At 41.9% G+C, this 22,716-nt stretch overlaps 1 protein-coding gene across 5 annotated transcripts in view; it reads left to right on the top strand.

Annotated features, from left to right (window-relative positions):
- Positions 1 to 22,150, top strand: part of LOC139632594 (AT-rich interactive domain-containing protein 1B-like) — a 196,470-nt gene extending 174,320 nt beyond the window's left edge. For 4 of the 5 annotated variants that reach the window (XM_071497584.1, XM_071497583.1, XM_071497582.1 and 1 more), the window contains 13 exons: positions 1,486 to 1,628; positions 3,718 to 3,821; positions 5,673 to 5,867; positions 6,734 to 6,949; positions 8,050 to 8,278; positions 13,271 to 13,412; positions 14,491 to 14,660; positions 15,557 to 15,689; positions 15,846 to 15,965; positions 16,137 to 16,212; positions 17,434 to 18,172; positions 18,491 to 18,621; positions 18,970 to 22,150. In XM_071497584.1, coding sequence (XP_071353685.1) covers positions 1,486 to 1,628; positions 3,718 to 3,821; positions 5,673 to 5,867; positions 6,734 to 6,949; positions 8,050 to 8,278; positions 13,271 to 13,412; positions 14,491 to 14,660; positions 15,557 to 15,689; positions 15,846 to 15,965; positions 16,137 to 16,212; positions 17,434 to 18,172; positions 18,491 to 18,621; positions 18,970 to 20,796 — 4,225 coding nt within the window. In that variant the 3' untranslated portion in view covers positions 20,797 to 22,150. The remainder of the gene's footprint in view (positions 1 to 1,485; positions 1,629 to 3,717; positions 3,822 to 5,672; positions 5,868 to 6,733; positions 6,950 to 8,049; positions 8,279 to 13,270; positions 13,413 to 14,490; positions 14,661 to 15,556; positions 15,690 to 15,845; positions 15,966 to 16,136; positions 16,213 to 17,433; positions 18,173 to 18,490; positions 18,622 to 18,969) is intronic. The other variant, XM_071497581.1, reaches the window with a different exon arrangement.
- Positions 22,151 to 22,716: the final 566 nt, after the last annotated feature.

The following is a 22,716-nucleotide window of genomic DNA, read 5'->3' on the forward strand; positions in this document are numbered from 1 at the left end:
ATATATATTTTTTTTGCACATACGTTTTTTACTTGCGAGAGAAGGTGCAGTGATCAAAATGTAAATTTATTTCTGTGTCTTGACTCACACAGAGCTTTTTAGGGAACATGTAGGCAGCAAATGAAGGAGTGTATACTTCCCCCATTATATGGAAACGGGGCCAGATAAGCGTGGATTTGGTGTGAGCTTGTTTCTTTGCCATGGAGCTCCCCTGTGCACCTCGGCCCCCATAGAGGGATTACATATGTATCATCAGCCGTGCTCTATGACTAATTACATCTGTGAGATGAGATTATGGGGAGGTTTACCAAGCCGATCCCTCCTCTTAGGCTATGTGTATCGGTTCCAATATGAGGTATTATACTATGTGTCTGTGTGAGTGTGTGAAAAAGAGAAAGGTTCCAGTTAGGAGGGAATTGACTGACATAAATCCAGATAGTATTTTCCTTTTCGTCTACATAAAACAGTGTGGCCATTAGGGCCAAAGGCTCCTTTCTTCCTGCTTTCCTTCCATCCTTTCTTCCTTTACTACTATTTATCTTCCTCCCTCTCCTCTTCCTGTCTTCTTTTCTAATTTATAGTAGTTTGATCCTGCATCCTCAGTCATCCGCCTCCGTTCTCTTCTTCTTTCGATCTGTTAGGCCTCGCTCTCCCTCCCTCTTTTCTCTCCATCTGCCTCCCCCCTTTTCTCCCAGTCTTTTTTATATGGTTGTCCAGGAGATAATCTTGAGTCAGCAGGAGATAGACCAAATTGTTCTAAACATGGTGTTCCCTTTCAGCCCCCATGTCACTGGCTTCGGCCTGCCTGGCATGCAACGATAGACACTGCCTTCAATCATGCACACACACACTATCTCTCTCTCTTTCTCTCTTTCACACACACACACACACACACACACACAAAGGGCTAGCATTCAGCAGGTTGCAGATAAACCCCTCTGATGTCACTTGCAACGCCATGTGATGAGCTGCCTCAGAGAGAGAGGGGAGGCTGAGGGAGGGAGATTGAGCGGGATTGATTTCTGCTGTCACCATGGCAACAAATAACATGATCCTCTCCAAAAGCACACCTTAATTAGTTAAATTATGACTTGTGGGAGAGGGAGAGGGAGGAAGAGGGGGAGAATAGGGGTGGGGAGGGGGGATTTGTAAAGGAGAAGAACAGAGAAGGGAGGATAGGAGAGTTTTTCTTTTCTGATGCTGTATGCTCATCTTCAGTCTTTTGGAAGTGCTGTTTGTTTGATCTGGGATATGTTGCTTTTTATTGTGACTTTCAGACGCACACGCTGCTCGGTTTATACTACAACATAAATAAAGGAGTACGGCAGTGACACGCTGCCAAATATCATCTCTGTGCGATTTTGTGACTTCTGTTCTGCGGCTTTCACTGTTTCCCACTTATGTCTCCACAGCCTGCCATTACATTGTGAATTTAAACTTCAAATCATCTCTTCCACATCCACTTATTTCTGTCTCCTCTTTCAGTGGTAGGCAGAGCAGCTATCAAGGCCCTGGCATCAGCCAAGCAAGCACCATAGCCACCACTGTCCCCTACAGCCAGCCCACAGGCAACAACAGCTCAGCCATCGCTAACGCACAAGGTCCAGCCTACAACATGCCGCCTTCAGGTATTCAGCTAATACCAGCTAGCAGAGGTTCCTGCACGGCCTATATTGTGCAAGTGTATTTTTGTTTGGAAAGTTACACAGGGCAGGGATGGGACCTAAAATCCAATAATCATAATGTTGGGCCGTAAAATGTCTTATACATTATTTTTTTACCTTAAGAATTGATTGGATTATGAAGTTAATGTTACTTTTATAAAGTTGCATTAATGTCAGTATTGTTTTTAAATGTGTTTTTGGAAAAATCTGTGTTAATCACACTAACAAATCTACAAAACTAAACCAACATGGAACCAATAACCACTAATGCAAACTGTGCAGCCCAGTCATAATTTATCATAGCACACCCAGTTAGTGTAATGCAATGTGGTCGGGGGCAGACTTCGCTCTTCTCCTCCTATTAAAAGAATAGCTACTAGTAGTAATAAGTTAAAATTGTTAATGTTACTTTCATTTAATATGGGTCGTGCTCTGTTGAAGCCTGTTGAAAATAATGAATTTTTGGAAGAAAATGTTTAAATAGAGCTTTTCATTGAAAGTCAGAAAAAATAAAGCCGCCATAAAATTACTTTTACGACAGTCTTCAAAATGCCTTAAAAGTCTTACATTTAATTTGTTGAAACCTTCAGAAATCCTGACCACATACAGCAATTTAAACCACTCACCACTTTGGAAAACACATATCTGACAAGGTAAATTATCTCAGTTTGACTTCAGAGCCAAGCCCATTGATATAGCTACAGCCCAGCTCCAACAGTTACATAAAAAGAAGCGTGACCCCATCTCCACCTCCTTATCTTGCATTGCAATGTACAGAATAAATGCTGATAAAATAGAAAAGAACCTGTTGAAAAAGCAGTCACAGGCCTTCAGGTTAATGTTAGACAAGACACTGAGCCACTAAAGATTAACCCATATGTTCATGTTGAATGTATAGATGAACCAACTCAGAATTGTTCCCAGTCAGAGACAGGGACAGAGGAGTAGAAGGAGCAAAAGACAGTGAAAGGCCAGGAAATCAAGAGAGTTCGCTTCAATACCAGTTTTTTCTCAGTGCTCTTACTTTACTTGTACAGCTGGCGCTCCAGTGAGCAAGGATTGATGTGTTACATACCTTTTTCTTTCAGCCCTTCACCCTGCTGGATAGTTGCTAAACGCACCTCGGAGAGCACTGTGGCTCCCAAAATGAAAGGCACCTTTTATTCAAAACCAAATATCAGAACGCGTGACATTTGGAAAACTTCAAACGAATTAGAGCGCCAAGGTTCCTCCAAACTCATCTGGTTTGCCCCTGGGCACAGTAAAAAGCCATTAGTTTTCTCACTGTGCTGCAGCACACAAGGGAAAAATAAAGAGGAGAGCCTTGTATCCAAGGACCCCTTCTTTCTGTTAATAAGAAATATGCAGCTGGCACTATTAAAAATACTCTTACGGATCTCAACTCTTCTTCAATTAGAAACCTCATGAAGGTACACAAATGTCTTTGAAAACAGAAACACGTCTTCTTGTCAGCCAGCATCTCTTGAATATTAACCGTCCTATTCTGTCACTACTTTGAAAATGCGAGAAGATGTAAGATTTCTCCCAAACTGAGGATGTGCAGCCAGCGAGGTTAAAAGAGAGCACTGGCCTGCTTTTTGTGGAGTCTTATCTCATTCTCTTTCTATGTCTTCCTTAAGCAGCAGTCTTTTTATACATTTCTTTCACAGTCTCCCCTTCACAGGCCTTGAGAAGACAGAAAGAAGGGACATTGTATTTCAACTGTGGAAAGACGTTAAACCATTTTACATTGTCTGACTTTGTCTGTGACATGTTACAAACCATTTTACAGTATCCTTCAGCACACACAAACGCAGCACCGTTCATTTTAGGGAGTTGAATAATGTTGAATCGACCATAATATAACAACATGCCTTGTATACCTTTTCACTGTTCTGTTGTGAATAATCTTTTTATAAAAATTGTTTGGTTCAGTTCAAACAATGTGATTATGGACAAACAACAAAACTATCAGCAGATATTAGCATTTTTTTCACTGTGGAAAGTTTAGTACAAATATTTTCTAGTGAATGTTTTCTCATTCTTGGTGAAGGAGCCATGGGAATGTCAGGAGACAGCATGATGAGCCCAGATGGGAAACCCAAAACGGATGTAAAAGATGACACAGGCCTCACCAACGAGCCTCATAAACCAAAGGTACCCCTTTGACCTTTTCCCACTTCCCATCTTTCTTTGCAATTCCCTCTCTCGCTCTCATTTTTTTTGGTTTTGTTTTGCATTTTCTGATCTAGCTCCCTTAATGAAGCAAACCAAATCTGATCAACATATGCTGCCTCAGCACAGTGGGCTGTTTCTCTGTTGTTTTCTCGCCATATTTAATGATTTGTTTAACATTTACCATTCCTAATGTTTTCTTCGCCTTGTTTTTGCCCCCAGCACTCTCTTCTTGCTGATGTTTTTGGCAGCCCAGAGTTGCAAAAAAGAGAGACATAGAGAGAAAGAGAGGGCTCGGCTTCTGCAGCACACACATGTACATACACATTCAAACACAGCAAAGAAATATTGTGTATTCACACACACACACATAAATATAAAGACAAAAAGCTACACACTGGCCTTTCCACACACTCATAAAAACACACCATCCTTCTCGTAAACACTTGTTTCTCAGTGCACACACACACACACACACACACACACATACACACACACACACACACATCCCAATACACAATGCTGACTTCTCGTTTTGCCCTACAATTGCAGCTTGGCTTGGCTCAGCTCAGCAACAACAGAACTCTGCTCTTTGCTCTTTTCTCCTCCCTCCCCTTGTTTTTGCTTAACAACCCCTCTCTCTTTCTCTCTCACACACGCACACATACACATACACACATATACACACACACATACACACACACACCTCCATCACATCCACTACACATCTTTTCCCTCCAAATCCCTGTCTTTTCTTTTGCTGATTAGGGTAGTAGGGCCTTTTGAATTATTTAAGGCAGTCAGAGCAGCCAGAAAGACCCCCAGTGCTCCCAAAAGAGATGATCTGTCTGCTGAGAGAGAGAGACAGAGAGAGAGAGAGAGAGGAGGGAGAAAGAGGGAGAGAGAGAGAAAGAGAGAGGGAGGGGAAAGATAAGGTTTTGCTGACATGAGCATTCTGTACACAGACCAGAAGCACTTGTCAAGCTGTTGTTCCCGCTTTCTCTCTTTCACACACACACACACACACACACACCCTCGTGCACACAGGCACTGAAAGACTCTCATAGCTAGACACAAGTGTGAGTGATTTACACAAAGTGAAGATTTTATCTAAATTCATGCACCCACATGTTCTAGACAAACTATGTAGACTAATGCATACTCACTGCATAAATTTTATTTAGTATTATTCAGGTCACACTCACACACACACACAACACATAGTTATTTATGCACAATACTAGTGCTAGTACTACTGCTGCTGTATCTAACAGTGTTGAGAATTTCTTAGTGGTATTCAGTCCTGTACTTAAACAGACTGTATTGCAAGTACAGTGACTGTCCACAATTAAAAATGTGATATAAACTTAGTAAAAATGTGTTTTTGACGATGCTTTAAGATATTAGCAGAATTTTGGCTAAACTGGTTTAAGATGGTTGAGCTGAAACTAATTTTACTACTACTACTATTTAAATCTAACAGAGTGTCGTATTTAAGATATAATTTAGCCAAAAAAAAATTATTTTTTTTTAAGTAAAAATCAGTGTCTATAGTTGTCAACTCTTAAAATGGAAATACTCAAGTGCAGTGGAAGTACCTCCAAATACTTGATATAGTTGATGTATTTGATGTACTTTCCACCTCTGGATCCAAACATCACAACACAAACATACATAAATGATTGTATGTCAATGCACACACATATTGAGTCATTTGGGTTGTCTGTTGTCTGACCTCAGTATTGTTCTCTCTCTCTCTCTCTCTCTCTCTCTCTCTCTCTCTCTCTCTCTCTCTCTCTCTCTCTCTCTCTCTCTCTCTCTCTCTTTTACCAGCTACAGGACGGCTACAGCAACAATAACAGCAGCAGTGGCTCCCAGCAGTGTGTGTCCCAGCCAGCCACACCAGGTGGTGCCCTGCCCGTACCCTCCCCCCTCTCACCCAGCCCAGCCAGCCTGTCCTCCTACCATGGAGATGACAGCGACAGCATCAGCAGCCCCCCTTGGCCTCTCAAGACCCCCTCCAGCCCCGTAAGAACTAGACACTCAAGCACAGTTGGTTGGATGTGTGAATTTCCTCAGAAAATATAGGAATTAAATTAATATTTAGACACAAAGACCAAACCAAGCAACTTAAATTAATTCCGCATTATGGACAATAATGTCTGTAGAACCTGTTAGTTTGATTGATTTGTGTGTGACTAGAGGATTATTGTGTAATAACTTGATCAAAAGCTGCTTCTTAGACAACAAAACTCTTTAGAAACCTGGACTGAAGCCAGACATCGCTGTGTGGGATTAAACTTTGTCCAGCAATTTGAACATGAGGGATATAAATGTGCTGTGAGTGAACTTTGAAATAAACACAGACTGCACACTGAGCAAAATGCTCTAAAGAAGTGTTTATTTTTGCTTGGTCATTCAACCAAGGGCCTTCTTCAGAATGTGTAAATACAGGATGAAACTTTAATGATCCCCATGGGGTGAGCGGGTTGTTATAGCAGAAAACAGCAATAGGATACAGCAAAGAGAAATAACTGTAGAATAGACTATACATGTTAGGATATATAGAATACACTGTGTATAAATGCACATAATTAGCACATGTAAACTTCTGTAAATAATGTGTCCTCTCAAGTCAAGTATGGGGTATGAAAGTGTAGAAAAATAACTCCATTGTGCTCAAATCATGTACTGTATCCAATATAGTCATTTATTATTATGAGAAACAGAGATTGATGTTAACATGTATATATTAATTGAAAGGTCACATTCATAAGTTAAAGTCTATATAAATGAAAAATAAAGTATACATTTTATAAATAAAGTAAATGAATAAATAAAGTCTATAATAACCCAGTTTTTCTCTTGTTCCTATTTTCTCTATCCCTCACTAGAAAGCCAACCCTAACCCCTCCTCCCTCAGTGGGGAGCGAATCACACGCCTTTATGAGCTGGGTGTGGAGCCGGAGAGGCGGGGCTGGGTGGAACGATACCTGACCTTCATGGAGGATAGGGGCACCCCTGTTGCCCAGCTGCCCGCAGTGGGCAAGAAGCCACTGGATCTCTGGAAGCTCTACATGGCTGTTCGGGAGATAGGAGGCCTCGCCATGGTAACGTATAGGGAACATTATGATGGGACAGTGTTGGAGTTAACACACACAAGTACCAAAATTCAAAAGAGAATTTAGGGAGAATATAACCTCACATACAGTGAAGTCATTTCATCCTAATCATGTGCATTGGTTATTTAGTGTTCATCAGCAACGTGCACTCAGCAGCATGGCATCTGGTGTGCTTGTAACTGTTGAGAAATGTGCTCAAGAGAATGAGACACAAAATAAATCTTAGAGGAGAGACAGTATATTCCTGATGATGTCACAAGACGCAAGTTCTGAGCAAACTCCAAGTGTGTCAAAACCTATGTGATAAAAAAGCACGTACAAAACATATGAAGCTTTATGCTGCTATAATAGCCTCCACTCTTCAGAAGAACCTTTTCCACAAGCTACAGTTTGCATCCGTTCAGCCATGAGAGCATTTGTGAGATCAGAATATGATGTTGGGCAGTAAGGCCTGGCTCACAGGTGGCCCCTCCAGTTTGTCCCAAAGGTTTTTGATTGGGTTGAGGTCTGGTCTCTGTGCAGGCCTTTCAAGTTCTTTGACACCAAAATCTGCAAACTGTTGTGTTGAAACTGGAAGCGATCCTCCTCAAACTGTTGCTGTAAAGTTGGAAGTGCATTGTCTTAAATATTAGTATTGTATGTTGTAGAATTAGGATGTCTCCTAGTTGGAACTGAGGAACGAAGCCCAAACAGTATAAAACTGGCCCAGAGTAAAAGTGTGGTGTCAGTGGTGTCCACATATCTTTGGCCATATACTGTAGTGCTATTTTCCTGTTAGATTAAAAACAGCAATGTGAAAATTATGTGCAGTACTCACGAGTGACCTACAACTCTGTGGTTATAGTAAGTGTAAAAACAGTGAGTGCCCAGGCATGGAATTGATTATTTTTGATTAAATTCAGCAGGCTGTGGTCTACCATAGTCCAGGCAAAATGACAAGCATGTGGCTGATTCTACTGGGATAAATAACTGTATACAGGGAGGACATGAGCAAAAAGAAATTACTCTTTACCCCAAATCCCTTGCGATCAGCACCAATCATTTAACTTATTCATGTCTTGTCATTGTCCCATCCCTCAACCACTCAGGTAAACAAGAACAAGAAGTGGCGTGAGCTGTCCACCACCCTGAACGTTGGCACGTCGAGCAGCTCCGCCAGCTCCCTCAAGAAGCAGTACATCCAGTATCTGTTTGCCTATGAGTGTAAGATGGAGAGGGGAGAAGAGCCGCCAGCAGACAGCAGCAGCAGCAGCAGCAGCAGCAGCATGGCTGGAGGGGACAACAGAAAGCAGGTCAAGATCCAGCCACCCTCACCTGGTAAGGCCTGATAACAGACCGCTTCTCTGGGTGTTTCACAACTCCACTCTCCCATCTGTCAGCAGCCAAACAACAGGTGCTGCTGATCAGACTACAGGTGTCAGGAAGCATCAGAGACACAGCAATCTGCATTCATGACAATGTGGCATACAACAGCGCTGCAATAAAGCTGTGTCAAACGCTTTCCTGTCAGCATAGCTGCTACTACAGCATCGTGGACGACTGGGAACTGGCAGAAATACTGTTTATTATAAATGTAGCAAATACAGATTCATAGAAAATATTGATTAGCAAGTTGTGTAAAATTGTTCCCTGGTGTAGGTTGTGGTCATGGCCAAAGGTACAATTTTAAAAGAGTGCGCTCATTTGTCCTAAACAAATAGCTACAGTTGATTTTGTAGCTAATTAGCTTTCAGGTTAATTTACCAAAGAAACACAAGGTAATGTTATTAGTCTAAACAATGTTATTTTAGGTGTTGTGCACATTATCTTAAAAATGATCAACTTATGTTAAAAATTTTCAACAGCCTCATATCATAAATTAACCATGTCAACCCCCTGAACCTCCTGTATGGCCGCCCGAGAGTACATTAGAGCACTAACAGGCCTCCATTTCAAATATGAAAAGAGTGGGGGTATCATGGGAGTGGATTTTTGTTTTTGTTTTGATGTTGTGTTTATTTGGTTCTGAATTACATCCTTATTTCTCAGTTAATTGAAACATTGCATTGATATCAATATTAGATATTGCATAAAAGACAATAGAGTGAAAATGTAACAGTAAAATGTGTTTAAGAAATACAAATACTTCAAAATGTGAAAAACTCATTAACCCTCTTACTATAAAAAATATTAGGACAGTTGACATTTAAATGGTCAGATCACGTAAATTAAAACATATTTCTTTGCGTACATGGTCGTATTTACCCATTTAGATCATTTTGGTTTTACCTGCACAGGTTTTAAGATTATCCATCTATGAGATATCCCCCCAGTATAATGCACTTGAATGGGATTCAGTCTGTGGTGCTATGACAAACAAAATTTACATAGTGGATACCACTAGGGCTTTTTTTTGTAATTTGGCTGAATTGTCTCTCGAACATCTTTAAGTACTGTGGCCAGCCAGTAAGTATTACATTCATTATTAAAAATAGCAAAGAGGGATGTTTTGTGATTGCATGAACACAACTTAAAACCCTTAGAGATGAGTGAACATTAACGCTGTTTTGATGAGATGATTCTCAGTTTAATGAAGGTGAGTTATGATATTGTCACTACTTGTACCTCAAACCCAGGACTCGCCTTTATTTGATTACGGTGCTTTAGAGGTTAAGTAATATTGTTTTGCTGCAGCACCATAACACAAAGGGGGCTTTTTGTTTGTGTATATTACCTGTTCACACTGTGCGTCTCTGTGCACAATTATGATGTTGGGATCAGGAGAGGAGAGAGAAAGAGTTGGAGCGATATAGAGCAGTGAGGTCACGTCTCTAATTTGCAGCGGAGATGAGAAAAGTGACCCTGGCTTTTAAATAGAACATCGGAGCACTTCACCTGCCTGAGACACTGCAGATTGCTTTTCCTGGTGGGTGGAAAAGAGCATCTGCCTCCATTTGCATTCACACACGTGTACATACACTTACATACAGTGCACATGAGCAACACACACACACACACATACTGTATGTATAAACACACATCGTCCCTCTCACTCATAACACTTTATAATTCATAATTCAGTCCCCTCTCGTCTGTTCAAGGGGATCTGAACACCTCAATTTCATAGAATCTCATTTTGCCCACATCAGCTGATGGAACCACAGCACACACAATCAGAGACATCGAAAATATGAAAATGTTAATACTTGTGATGTTGGGGCTGCTTTTTGGATGTGCAGCACCTCGACTGTAAACTGCTTATGCTGCAACACTTGATTGAAGTAATACCTCCTGCATATTTTGGATGTCGTCTGTGTTTTCAAGAATGGGTGGTTGAACCCCTACAGCACTGTAATACTAAAGACATTCTTCTCTACAAGGTTATTCTACATGTTCTACAGGATGCCATCAGTGCAGAACATAGTCATTATAAAGGGAAATTCCAGCTACAACTTGGGTCGTACTTTCAGATTTTGGTTATTTTTCTTAACATTGTATTCACAGAGTTAACTGCATAGATCTCTGATGACAGCAACATCACCAGCAGAAAACAGGAGCACTCTGACAATCATACAAGATTTTAATAAACCGTCAGGTTAGCTGAACATATTTGAAAGAGAAAACAAAGACATACAGAAAAATTATTACCCAACCTTCCCCAGACAGTGTAAGACTCAGCCATGACCTGTGCAGTGAAGGATAATTACTATGACTGACTCAATCAAAAGATTCTGTATGGTTGGAAAATGTCATTTTTCAAACTCAACTCTGAAATATTGTCTCATAATCTAATGAGTATGAAACTTTATTAAAACTTCAGTTCATGATTAATTATTCACTTTTTTGTTTTTAAAATCAAACTTCATTGTGGTGAGAAATCCCAGGAAAAGAGTGATATATTCCATTGAAGTAATATTTTTTAACCCTAATTATTACCCTAACATTTCAGGTGCACTCACTTAAGGTTTTCCCTCCAGGTAAAGTGGTTTACATAATGTGACTGCTGGCGGCTTCTATACAATTTTTTTGATTATCTGACTAAATTTAGATTTATACACAATCTTAATTTAAAAAATTGGTGAGACGTTTACTTGTATCAGTAAACTTTGATCATTTTATTGCGATGCATCATTTTCTTGATGTTTGTGATACATCAGTGTCATTTAAATGATTACATGTAATGAAATGAATACATACTCTAGTAATATTTATAATAAGTAGGAATTTACATACATACAAATACAGAGTAACTTGAATGATGGAGACTTTTATTTGACTTAAATTCAGAATTCGAGGCACAGACTGACAGGCTTTGCTTTGTTTCTCGACTTACACAACCCAGTTCTAAAACTTTGGCTGTTTAGGATAAATTCAGTCATGAAAAAAGCTCAATAATAGAACAGAAAAAAATCCCACCTACTTCCTTTGTGTACCTCTGTGTTGATCTGCTATCTGTGCTTGCCTGCTACAAAGTGCAAACTGCCCCACTGACACCCTGCCAGCCTATATATAGACTGACAGCCCAATGATGTCACTAAGGGAACTTGTCCAGCGGGCTGGTGGGGGTGGTGGGGTGGGGAGTGTGTGTGGGTGTGTGTGTGTAGTGGTGGTGGGGTGTGGGGAGTGATTAATGAGAACTGGAATGTAGAACGTAAACAAGCTCGACCTCGCCGTCACCTTTCATTCACAAAACTGGTTCAGCTGACTGACTTTTTTTTTTTTTTCCCTCCCCCCCTCCTTGAACCGCTACCACCCATCTGGATTATGTCACACGCTGACACACACAAATACACAGGATCTCATGCGCACACACATCAAACGTCAGCCTCATGCCTCTTGCACAAGCACTTTTTTTCCCCCCTCATTGCCTCCTCTGTCATTCTTTTCTCTCTCTAAATGTAGAGCGGAGGGCACTTAGGTTCACGGTCTCCTCCACCTCCCCTCCATCTTCACCCACCCCCCCACCCCACCCTCTCTATATTATGTATCTGTCTGTCTGCCCTCCTGCTCTTGAGGAATTGTGAACCTTTTAACCTTGGCTAACCCCACCATTGTTTGCACTTCTCCACAAGTGCATGTGTGTGTGTGTGTTTGTGTGTGTTTGTGCATTCATATTTATCTGAAGCAGGGATGTCCCAGGAAGTAATGCTCCCTGCCCCTGCTTTGCCCTCTCTCCTATCTCTCCTCATCATCATGGGATAACCATCTTTCCCAGTCTCTCTCTCTCCCTCTTTCTCTCTCTCCATCTCCAATGATGTAGAGGCAGGGGGTATCATTGAATAATTCAGAATTAGCATGAATTTTTAAAGCTTAAGTCTTTCTCTTTTTTTTCCTGTGGAAACGTGCTGTGCAGGGAAAGGCCACTGAGGCTGTTCCAGAGAAAGCCTTCTTAGCTAAATGCTCATTAGGATACTTTCATATTCTCTCTTTCTTCGTCTTTGTCATCTTTTAGCCGGAACGGTCCTCATTTTCCATTAAACCTGCTTCTGGGAATTTGTATCCCTTGGTTTTATCTGGCTGGGGGTTCTTTGTGTGTTGGGCTCTTGTAGCTCTGCACTCCCATAATTTTCTAGTCATCTGAACTGAGAAATTCACAAAAATGTGGTGTCATAACAAGAGAGCACACTAACCCAATTTTAACCTCAGTTTGGAGACTGTGAGGGGAAGTATTTTCACTAAGAGGAGGTCATCAGCACAAGCTTTCTCAAGGTCCTCACTCATATTGAGAGGATGTGTGCTATGGTATTAGCTTTGCACATCATTAGAGTTTACCCTAATAGTAGATATATACACATATATATATTTTTTCTTAAAATACATGTGTGCCCCCCAGCTCAGCCCTCTACATGAACCCCTCATTAGCTGGATTGGGGTTAAGTTCCTAAAAAAAAAGTCTGCTAAACCATCTTCGAAAAGCTTCCAAATAAAGAGCTGTGCTGCGACCACCCGAATGGGCTTATCCCTCAGAGAAATCCTTCCCCTCTCTTCGATGTGTCCCCTCCTCCTGCTCGCTCTCCCCTTCCTCCTCTGGCCCCTCTTTAGCAGTTCCTGCGTTCCCATCTTCTCAGCCCTCTTATGCACGTTTTGGATGGCCTCACTTCTCATGTAGGGCATCACTGTTAGTGCTTTGGCCTCAAGTCTAAAGTTATCTCCCTAATACAGCACCTTGCTGCAGCGAAAGCCCACTATGGCCGCTCTAACTCAAACCAGCTTCAAGATCATATCTGAAGGCACAGGGGAGCCCTGCAGTCTGAATGTGTTGCAGTTTTTACCGTGAATTTTCATGAATCATTTAGCTTTAAGAATAATAAGGCTACTTCTGTCTCCCAGCTAATTCAGGCGGCTCCCTCCAAGGCCCACAGACGCCCCAGTCCTCTGGCAGCAGCTCTACAGCAGAGGCAGCAGGGGATCTGAAACCCCCCACACCTGCTACCACCCCTCTGGGACAGGTCACACCACTGCTCCCCAACAGGTACCACACAGACATACTGCACTACTACTACAGTACTCCTGCTACTAATGATTCTGCTGCTATTACTACTACTACTACTACTAATATTAATACTGTTACTGCCTCTACTACTGCTGCCACTACGGTACTAGTAGTAGTTCCTAATTTAGTATAATTAATATACTTGATTTTTTAGTTACTAGTGTGGTAGTGGTGTGCATCAGCACTAATTATCCCTCACGTATAAACAAGCATTGTCTGTTGATGTATGGTATAAACCTAAATTATGTCTCATATAAAACATCTATAATGTAGTAAAGCAGGATTTAAGTGAAAGGCTAAGATCTCTACATGCTCAGTTAAGTTCAGATACATAACCATTATCCAAGCAGTGAGACATAATAGTCTCCCTGAAGAGGAAAAGCTTTGTTTGTTGGGCGATTTAGGTGAGACTGAAAACGAAGACCGTATTACATTTTCTTTCTCTTTATATGATGATTAAAGTCTTTCACTTTTTAGTAGAATGTCCTTCGTCTCTGCTGATTTCTTGTCGGATGATTATAGAACATGACAGTTGTGTTTGCAGAGCCCAGGAGAGGAAGCAAAGTTCTTTGTTTGCTTTGTTTGTGATATTATGTGTGAGAAGTCTTTGGTATGTACATGACACAAATGAATTAAACATTAAAAAACAGTGGTAGAAAGTAACATTTACTTAAAAGCAATTTTGAGGTACTTGTACTTTATTTGTATTTCCTGAGACTTTATATCCTGCTACATTTTAGATCCAAATACTATCCATTTTCTCCACTGCATTTTTTTTGACAGCTATTTTGTATTTTGCTGCTAATACTTCTGTCCTTATCATGAATGAAATTGTCAATGCACCACTGACAACATAATACTGCTAATATAAATACTAGTACATCTGCCACCACCTATGATATCACTACAGGTACTCTTACATATAAAATCTGATGTCTTTCATGTACATATTCTCCTTCACAGCATATTGTTTCAGTGTCCAATCACTGATCCGCACCTTTCTCATGCTATTCCTCCTTCTCTCCTCCCTCTCCTCCCTTCCTTCCTCCCTGTCCAGGAGTAGCGTGAGCGTACAGGACCCCTTCTCGGAGGTGAGTGACCCGGCCTTCCAGAAGCGTGCCACCTCCCTGCCCCCCTCAGCTCCTTACCAGCAGGGCCTCAGCATGCCTGACATGATGATGAGGATGCAGTACGATGCCAAGGACCCCTTCGCTGGGATGAGGAAGAGTGAGTGAGACACACGCTGTGACACCCTTGCACCCAAACACCAAGGCCTGGACCTGTTTCCCCCAGTTTCACAGAATATTTTTTGATTTATCTGAATAAGCTTTTGTTTTGCTGTGTTAAAAGAAAATCCATTTCAATCAACTGTTTTATATTGTCAGATAAACTTGGAGCTTTTAGACAATGACAATGAAACTTCATCTTTAAACTTTATATGAAGTTATTTGGCTCTGTCAAAATGACTCATGTATCCTAAAGCCATTGTTCTTTCGTCTGTCTCGTTGGTCTAATCCATTGTCTAGTCACCGTGTCGTCTCAGATCAGGACAGATGTGTGTGTGTTCTGCTATGAGAACTATGAAAGGAGATGAGAACTGATTGTTACACCACACAACGCTCGATCGAAAACACACCAGCTTGTCTGATGTTCGTGTAGCTTAGCCCTCGTCTCATCCTAACTTTGTTCATCCTTTTCATCCTTCTCGTTTTCAACCTTTCATCCTTTCCACCCTGCTGAGAGGCACCTGTTTTGACCAACTCATGTGGTTTAGTTTTCAGAACAAACAGTAGTTTTAGAAAGGATGGCGGCTCCTCTGAAGGCTGAGGAGAATGGAGTCTGAATGAATAATATGGTGGATGTTGGCTGCATAACAACAGTCACAGCCTCAGAACAATAGGTTTAATCATGAAATGTGGTGAATATTCATAGAGGACTGCTGCCACCTGCTGGTTAAGAGAAGACATGGTTCATGCAATTAAAGGAGCAAGTTTAAGAACAAGGTTAAGCCGGGACAGTCATAGTTAGACTAATTTTTTAGCTTCTTAAGGCCTGTGAAAATACATATTTTCTCACCCATTTAGTCCATGTTGTTGACTGACCTTTGCCTTCTCCCTCCACAGTGGCAGGAGCTGATCCCTACATGCCGGGCCAGATGCCTGGTGGTGGTATGCAAGACATGTACGGTCGACCCCCATCTGCCCTGAGCATGAGCCAAAGGTCGCAGTATCCGTATGGGCCAGGCTATGACAGGAGGTAGGTGCCTGTGCTAACCTGCTACTGCATTGGCATCATTCTAACCTGAGCTCTGTGGCAGACTGTAGTGTTTTTATTTCATGTATTTGTAACAGAAGTTATGACAGTGATGTCTTGTCAGTAGCATGAGTGGTTTTCCTGTTATTTGATCCTCAGACCAGACCATGTGATGGGGATGGAAGGGAGCATGGGTCCCCCTGGGAGTCAGAACAACCTGGGACCCTCCAACAGTGAAGGCAGCATGTACTCTCCCAGCAGATACCCTTCACAGCAGAGGTCAGCACCTGTGTGTGTGTGTGTGTGTGTGTGTGTGTGTGTGTGTGCTTGCAGAATCCAGTTCTGTAGAAAGTCAGAAAAAAAGTCAAATAGTATGTGTTCATGTCTAAAGCTTTGCTGAATGTTTTTTAAATCAGTGAGTGATATTCTCCCTCCTCTTCTCTATATCAGACACGATGGCTACGGTCAGCAGTATCCCAGCATGCCATATGGGATGCATCCATCTGGGATGTACCCTCAACAGCAGGTGAGAGACAGCTCTGTAATGCACTCAGCACTGTTTATCTCTAACAGTAAGATGGAAATACAGTAACTTCACATTCTAAGGTTAGAACAATTTTCAACAGATAATGTTCAAAGAATGCCACAGTTTGTGTTACAGATAATTTATGAATAACTCTGGTAAAATACTGAGTAATTTATTTCTTCCAATAGAGCATTTTAGCCTAATTAAGTTTAAGGGGTCAATTCTGTATTTCTGCTCTTATTATTTTCATCTTGTTACTTCTTGTTTGCCACTTTATTGTTATCATTTCCATTAAGTACAGTAAACTTTAATTTACTTTAATGGACAATGGTCCATTGATCACTGAGTGAGTGTTATCTAACAAACTTTGGTGTGGCTTGTTACTTTTCTTAGTGTCTTTTAAAATGACTGTTCTAATAGAGTATTAGAAACATTTAGAACTGAGTTAAAACCACATTATAATCACAACCATACCTGTGGTGATGAAAGTCCACCACAGATGTTGTATCTCTGCCTCTTGCTGCTCTAAGTGCACAGTGGAAGTCATTGTCAGATTGAGCCTCATGCAGTGATTCTACCTACTGATGCGTTGCTGCGGGTGTTTTCACCTCAGTTTGTCTCAGTTCAGTCAAATTAAGTTTAAAGCACAGATAACAAACAATATAAACATTAGAAATATAATAACACCAGATATACAATATAAACAAGTAACATTTTATTTGTAAGATAAAAAAGAGTCAAACAAGTTGAGTTTGTGTAACTGGGATAAAAGAATGTGTTGAAAACACGATTTTTGCCAGGAGGGGTTCAAGACACTTATTTTTAATTTCTATTTTCTATTATTACTGCCTCAGTAATCAGTCTGACAAGTAGATCTGTTCAGAACATTTCAAATAAATATAACCCAGACAGTTTATCATATATATATAATAATCATTGGATTATTAGGGCATATTAAATTACAAGATTTTTTTGTAATTGCGTTGCTTTTGTTTGCTTTTTTATTTTTAGCAGTATTTTGTAATTAATCTTTGTTGTAATATTCACCTTAATGTTGTTTCTTAATTTTAATTCCACTAAGCTTTTATTACTTCACCTTTCCATATTCCACATAACACTACTGAAGCAGTACTAAAGAAATGATGAGAATGAATCTTCCTTGTCTGTGAGAGTAAAATTACTAACAAAAAACACCACTATTTGTCTACACCTTTGCTTCAGCAGGGCTACAAACGGCCCATGGACGGCATGTATGGCCCCCCACCCAAGAGACACGAGAGTGACATGTATGCCATGCAGTACACCAACCAGCAGCCAGACATGTACAACCACTATGGTGGTGGATACCCAGGCCCTGAACACAGAGCCATACAGGGACAGTTCCCCTACCCCTACCCCCGCGACCGTATGGCCCCCTCAGGACAGAGCCAGCACAGTATGATGGGTGGGGGGCCCACTCCCAACCACGCTGCTGATGGACCCAACATGTGGCCATCCAGGACAGACCTCGGCTATCCCTACCCCAACCGACAGGGGCCGCCATCTCAAATGCCGCCTTATGGCTCAATTGGTAGAGATGACATGGACGGGCGGCCCGGGCAGGAGCAGTGGCACCGTCAGTCCCCCTACATGTCATCATCAGCCGGCATGCCTCCCCTGTCTTCACGCCAAGCATCGTCTTATTCCAACTCCCCATCTATGGCCAACCACCTGCCAAGAGCACCCAGTCCAGGGGCCTTCCAGCGCTCCTTGGACTCGCGCATATCACCCAGCAAAGTACCGTTCATGTCACCGATGAAGATGCCTAAGCCTGGGATGCCCATGATGGGTTCGCAGGGCAGTGGGTCCCTGGGTCAGTTTCCTCCCAACCTGAGGAGGGACCTCAACTACCCGCCAGGATCAGTCGAGGCCACCATGTCCATCCTCAAGCCCAGACGCAAGCTTACCTCCAAGGACACTGGTGAGATGGAGTCCTGTCATTTCATGGGTCAACATTTTCAATAGGACTATTAGAGAGGGGCAAGGGGTGGTGAAGCTCTTTGGAAGATGTGTAGCTAGTTGTGCATTAGCAGTATTTTCATGATCTAAAAAAATTATTTTATTTCTGCTTTGGCTCTACAGCAAATTTTCAGATAGAATTAGAGCAACATGAGGTAAATTTTATAAAAGGAGTTACAATGATCTACTCTGTTCAATGTCCCTTTTATCATTTGTACAAAGTCTGATCACCACTTTTTTTCTTCCTGGCTCAAAAAAAATCCCCCCGTTTTAATCCCAGGAACGCCTGAGGCCTGGCGCGTCATGATGTCTCTGAAGTCTGGCCTGCTGGCAGAGAGCACATGGGCCCTAGACACCATCAACATCCTGCTGTACGATGACAGCACTGTGGCCTCCTTTAACCTCTCCCAGGTAATTTGATGACTACATATCACTGCTGACTGAAAGAAGAGATTCATTTATCCTACTAGGCCATGTTGTGACAGCGTGACGTAAAGTCAAGATAAACCTTTTCTGTCATAGTGAGGATTTATAAAATTTTGTGAGGGGAAAATATTCATAAGATCATTATTGCTCTTATTTGTTAACATAGTCCAAAGGATTCATTATAGTATGACTACTTAAAGAAAGTTAGCATGAAGTTAGTACAGAATATTCGCTCCAAAGATTGTAAATCTTGGCTTTGTATTCACTGTGCAGGATTACTTGTCAACATATGTCTGACTTCCTACATATCATATTTTATCTTTGTGTGAGCAGTTGCCTGGATTCCTCGAGCTCATCGTCGAGTACTTCCGCCGCTGTCTGATTGAGATCTTTGGCATCCTGGAGGAGTTTGAGATGGGGACTATGGCTCATAAAAGCCTTTTGGATCCTGCCTCTAAACAGAAAGAAGAACCCATCCCTGAGCAGGAAACAGACTCTACTGTCCAACCTGTATCAGAGTCAGCCCCAGCAGAAGAGATGCAAGAGGAGCAAGCAGGAGGTGCCATGGAGGAAGCTCCATCCATCAATGCAGGGCCAGAGTCGCCAGTGGTTAACGGTAAAAAGGAGGAGTCTGAGGCGAGTGTAAACAAGGAGGACAAGAAAAAAGAAGACATTGAGAGAGGGGAGAAAGAGGAAGAGAGTGAAGAAGGAGCAGAGAGTAAAAATGAGTCTCTGGACCAGCCTGTTGCAGAGCTAGAACCTAAACCTAAACAAGCCAGCAAGTACGATAAGCTCCCAATCAAGATCGTCCACAAAGAGGACCTGATCGAAGACATGACAAAGCACTTAGGTTACGTCACCGAGTTCACCAGTGGGCTGCTACACTGGCAGGCAGGTGGAGGCGACTCCACTGCACACATTCAGACACACTTTGAGCCCCGTGGTGCACCACCTGCCAGGGCGGATGAGAAGAAGAGAAAAGAGAACGAACAGGAAAACAAGATGGAGGATGAAAAGACAGAACCCCTGAAACACATCACTGCTACTATTGATGATGTTTTGTGTGCTCGTGTTGATGCCCTCTCCTACGCTCATCCTGCACGCTCCTTGCCATCCTACCCCTTCAGGGTGCATTCGGATGGGGAGCGGGACCACATCACCCTGCTGGAGGATGAGCCCCGCTGCCTGGACGAGGCTCCGCTCTCCACAACATCCGACTGGCAGGACTCGCTGTCCAAGCGGTGCCTCTGCATTTCCAACATCGTCCGGAGCCTGTCCTTCATCCCGGGGAATGACTCGGATATGTCACGCCACCCTGCTCTGGTCCTTCTTCTGGGCAGGCTGCTCCTGCTGCACCACCAGCACCCAGAGAGGAACAGGTCACCCCCCAGCTACCAGAGAGACGAACAGCAAGAGCAGGGGCTGTCGAGCAGCAAAGAGGAGTGGTGGTGGGAGTGTCTGAGTCGGCTCAGGGAGAATGCCATGGTCACACTGGCCAACATCTCGGGCCAGCTGGATCTCTCCAACTATTCTGACACTATCTGCCTCCCCATCCTGGATGGCCTTCTCCACTGGATGGTGTGCCCTTCAGCTGAAGCCCAGGATCCCTTCCCATCGGCAGCACCCCACTCCCAGCTCACTCCTCAAAGGCTGGTGCTGGAGTGTCTCTGCAAGCTGAGCATCCAGGACGGCAACATTGACCTCCTGCTAGCTACACCACCTTTCAGCCGACAGGAGAAACTCTTCACTGTCCTGGTCCGCTACGTGGGTCAGAGGAAGGCCCAGGTGTACAGGGAGATGGCAGTGGCTGTCCTCTCCCACCTGGCACAAGGAGACCCCACAGCGGCACGTGCCATAGCCATGCAGAAGGGCAGTGTGGGTAATTTGGTAGGTTTCTTGGAGGACGGTGTTAGCATGGCGCAGTACCAGCAGAACCCACACAGCTTACTGCACATGGGGCATCCCCCTATGGACCCACCGAGCATAAACATGATGTGCAGAGCAGCTAAAGGCCTGCTGGCCATGGCTAAAGTGGAGGAGAACAAGACAGAGTTTGTGCTGTATGAAAGCAGATTATTAGACATCTCCATTTCTTCGGTGCTCAGCGCGGGAGTGGTGGCCATTATTTGCCAAGTTCTCTTTCACTTGGGGAAATTATGACAGGAGGAGAGGCAGGACTTTCACGGCAGACCCTGAGGTGGACAAGATATTTCTGTGGTTTTCTATTTTTATTTATCAAAATTACAGAAATTGTTTGTTTTTTTAAAAGAAGTATCCACATAAACAAAATATCTATATATGTATAGCTTCTGGGCCCTGTTAAAAAAGTGGGTTTGGGATTTGAAAGCTCATTTTAATACAAATATTTAATACCTGCTGGTGTTGGATTGCTATGTTTAATATTTTGTTTGGCATTTGTTTGTGTTTGTTTACTTTTTCAGCCAAAGCTGCCACCAGATTTTGGTGCTGAATTACATGGTTCCTTTTGAGTCGATGAGTCGTTGAGATGTTTTTCAGTTTTATAAATGCTAATATACTCATCAACATTTTGTTAATGGAGAGTATTTATTTAAAATGTGACACTGTACAGTAGTTTGAACTTTTTTGCCAACAGTTGTGGGGGGTAAAAAAAAACACTGACTTTTTAAATTGAAATGTATATGTCTCCATCGCTGGAAGATACATTGTGCAATAGGACTAGAGCAAGTTGTCCGTTTTGAGAAGAAGAAAATGTAAATCCTTAAAGACACCTGCAGTGTGTGCTTTAGGCCATGAGGAGGCAGCATTGCACCAGCCAATCAACAAGAGAGAAGCGCATCTGTCAAAAGAAGTGTCTAATTTATCAATCATAGCCTCAACGACTTTCACAGATGAACTTTGTGTTTCCTAAGCACTTGTGTTATGTCTGTATTTTTTCATCACTGTGTATATAAACCGTTGTACAATGGACGCACATGATTCTTTCAGTCTCTATCAAGCATAGCAAGAGATGGGACTTTCTGACTATTATAACAAATGCTTTTATTGTTGGTAAAATTTGTTATTGTTATTATACATATTTTGTTAATGGGGTCAAATATTTGAACATGGCAGATGTAACTGATGTTTCAATGTAAAAATTCCTGTATGCATTGTATTATAGCTGAGAAAACAATCGCTTTGGTAATCAAATGTGGAAGTGCCAGGGTGAGAGGATATCTAGGCGAGGTTACATAAGAAACCTGAACACATTTCTGTTTGTTAATGTCCTCCATTCATGTCAATGGGCATATTTTTGAATCGAGATAATGCTCTAAAAGAAAAGTCTGAAAAGATCCTTCAAAATGTCCTGGAAGCGCATTGTAAAATTTGCCTTTTTTCGTATGACTCCATGTCTCTCTTTTATTCAGTATACACATTTATACTCTGTGCTGCACATGTCACAAATAAATGTACGATGAACATCGTTAAGCACCGGAGACGTTGCATTATGTCCAGACAATCTTAGGCCAATAAAACAAACATCAACTGCTTACATGGCCTGCCTTTTATTGATTTCATTCAAAATGATTTGATCACAGTCACAACCGACTGAGTGCAAATATTTCAGTTTCAAGATAAAATTAGCTGCTTTTCAGGTGTCACTTCAGAAGTCTCTGCATATTCAAAATGTTTCCCATCCATGAATCTTGAGTTTTGAATTTCATTCTTAATGATCACTAGGACACCAACAGGTCAGTTGTATTACTTTACTATATAATATACATCATTTTATTTTTAAAGTGTTGATTACAACTGCTGAATTAAACAAATGGTTTGCAACATGTTAACAGTGACAATAACATGTTTATGTTATAATTATCAGCATTGCTACTGCAGATGAAACACTAGCTTTTACTTAACACAGACTGTTTTGCAATATCATCTGATGTGCTGACTCTTTTACATGTATAACAAAGAAACAAGAGTCATTGCAGCAACTCCATGACCATGTGTGCAATGTGAAACTTGGCCGCAGTTACCCTCCTTTAGTCACACTATGAGACATACTGTACAGCCACAGAGGGACACCGGCTTGAATTTTATACAGCTTACATTTGT

This window comes from Trachinotus anak, unplaced genomic scaffold, assembly GCF_046630095.1.
Source record: "Trachinotus anak isolate AG129_WGS33_773 ecotype Australia unplaced genomic scaffold, CSIRO_AGI_Tana_v1 ptg000015l, whole genome shotgun sequence".
In the NCBI taxonomy this organism is placed as follows: Eukaryota; Metazoa; Chordata; class Actinopteri; order Carangiformes; family Carangidae; genus Trachinotus; species Trachinotus anak.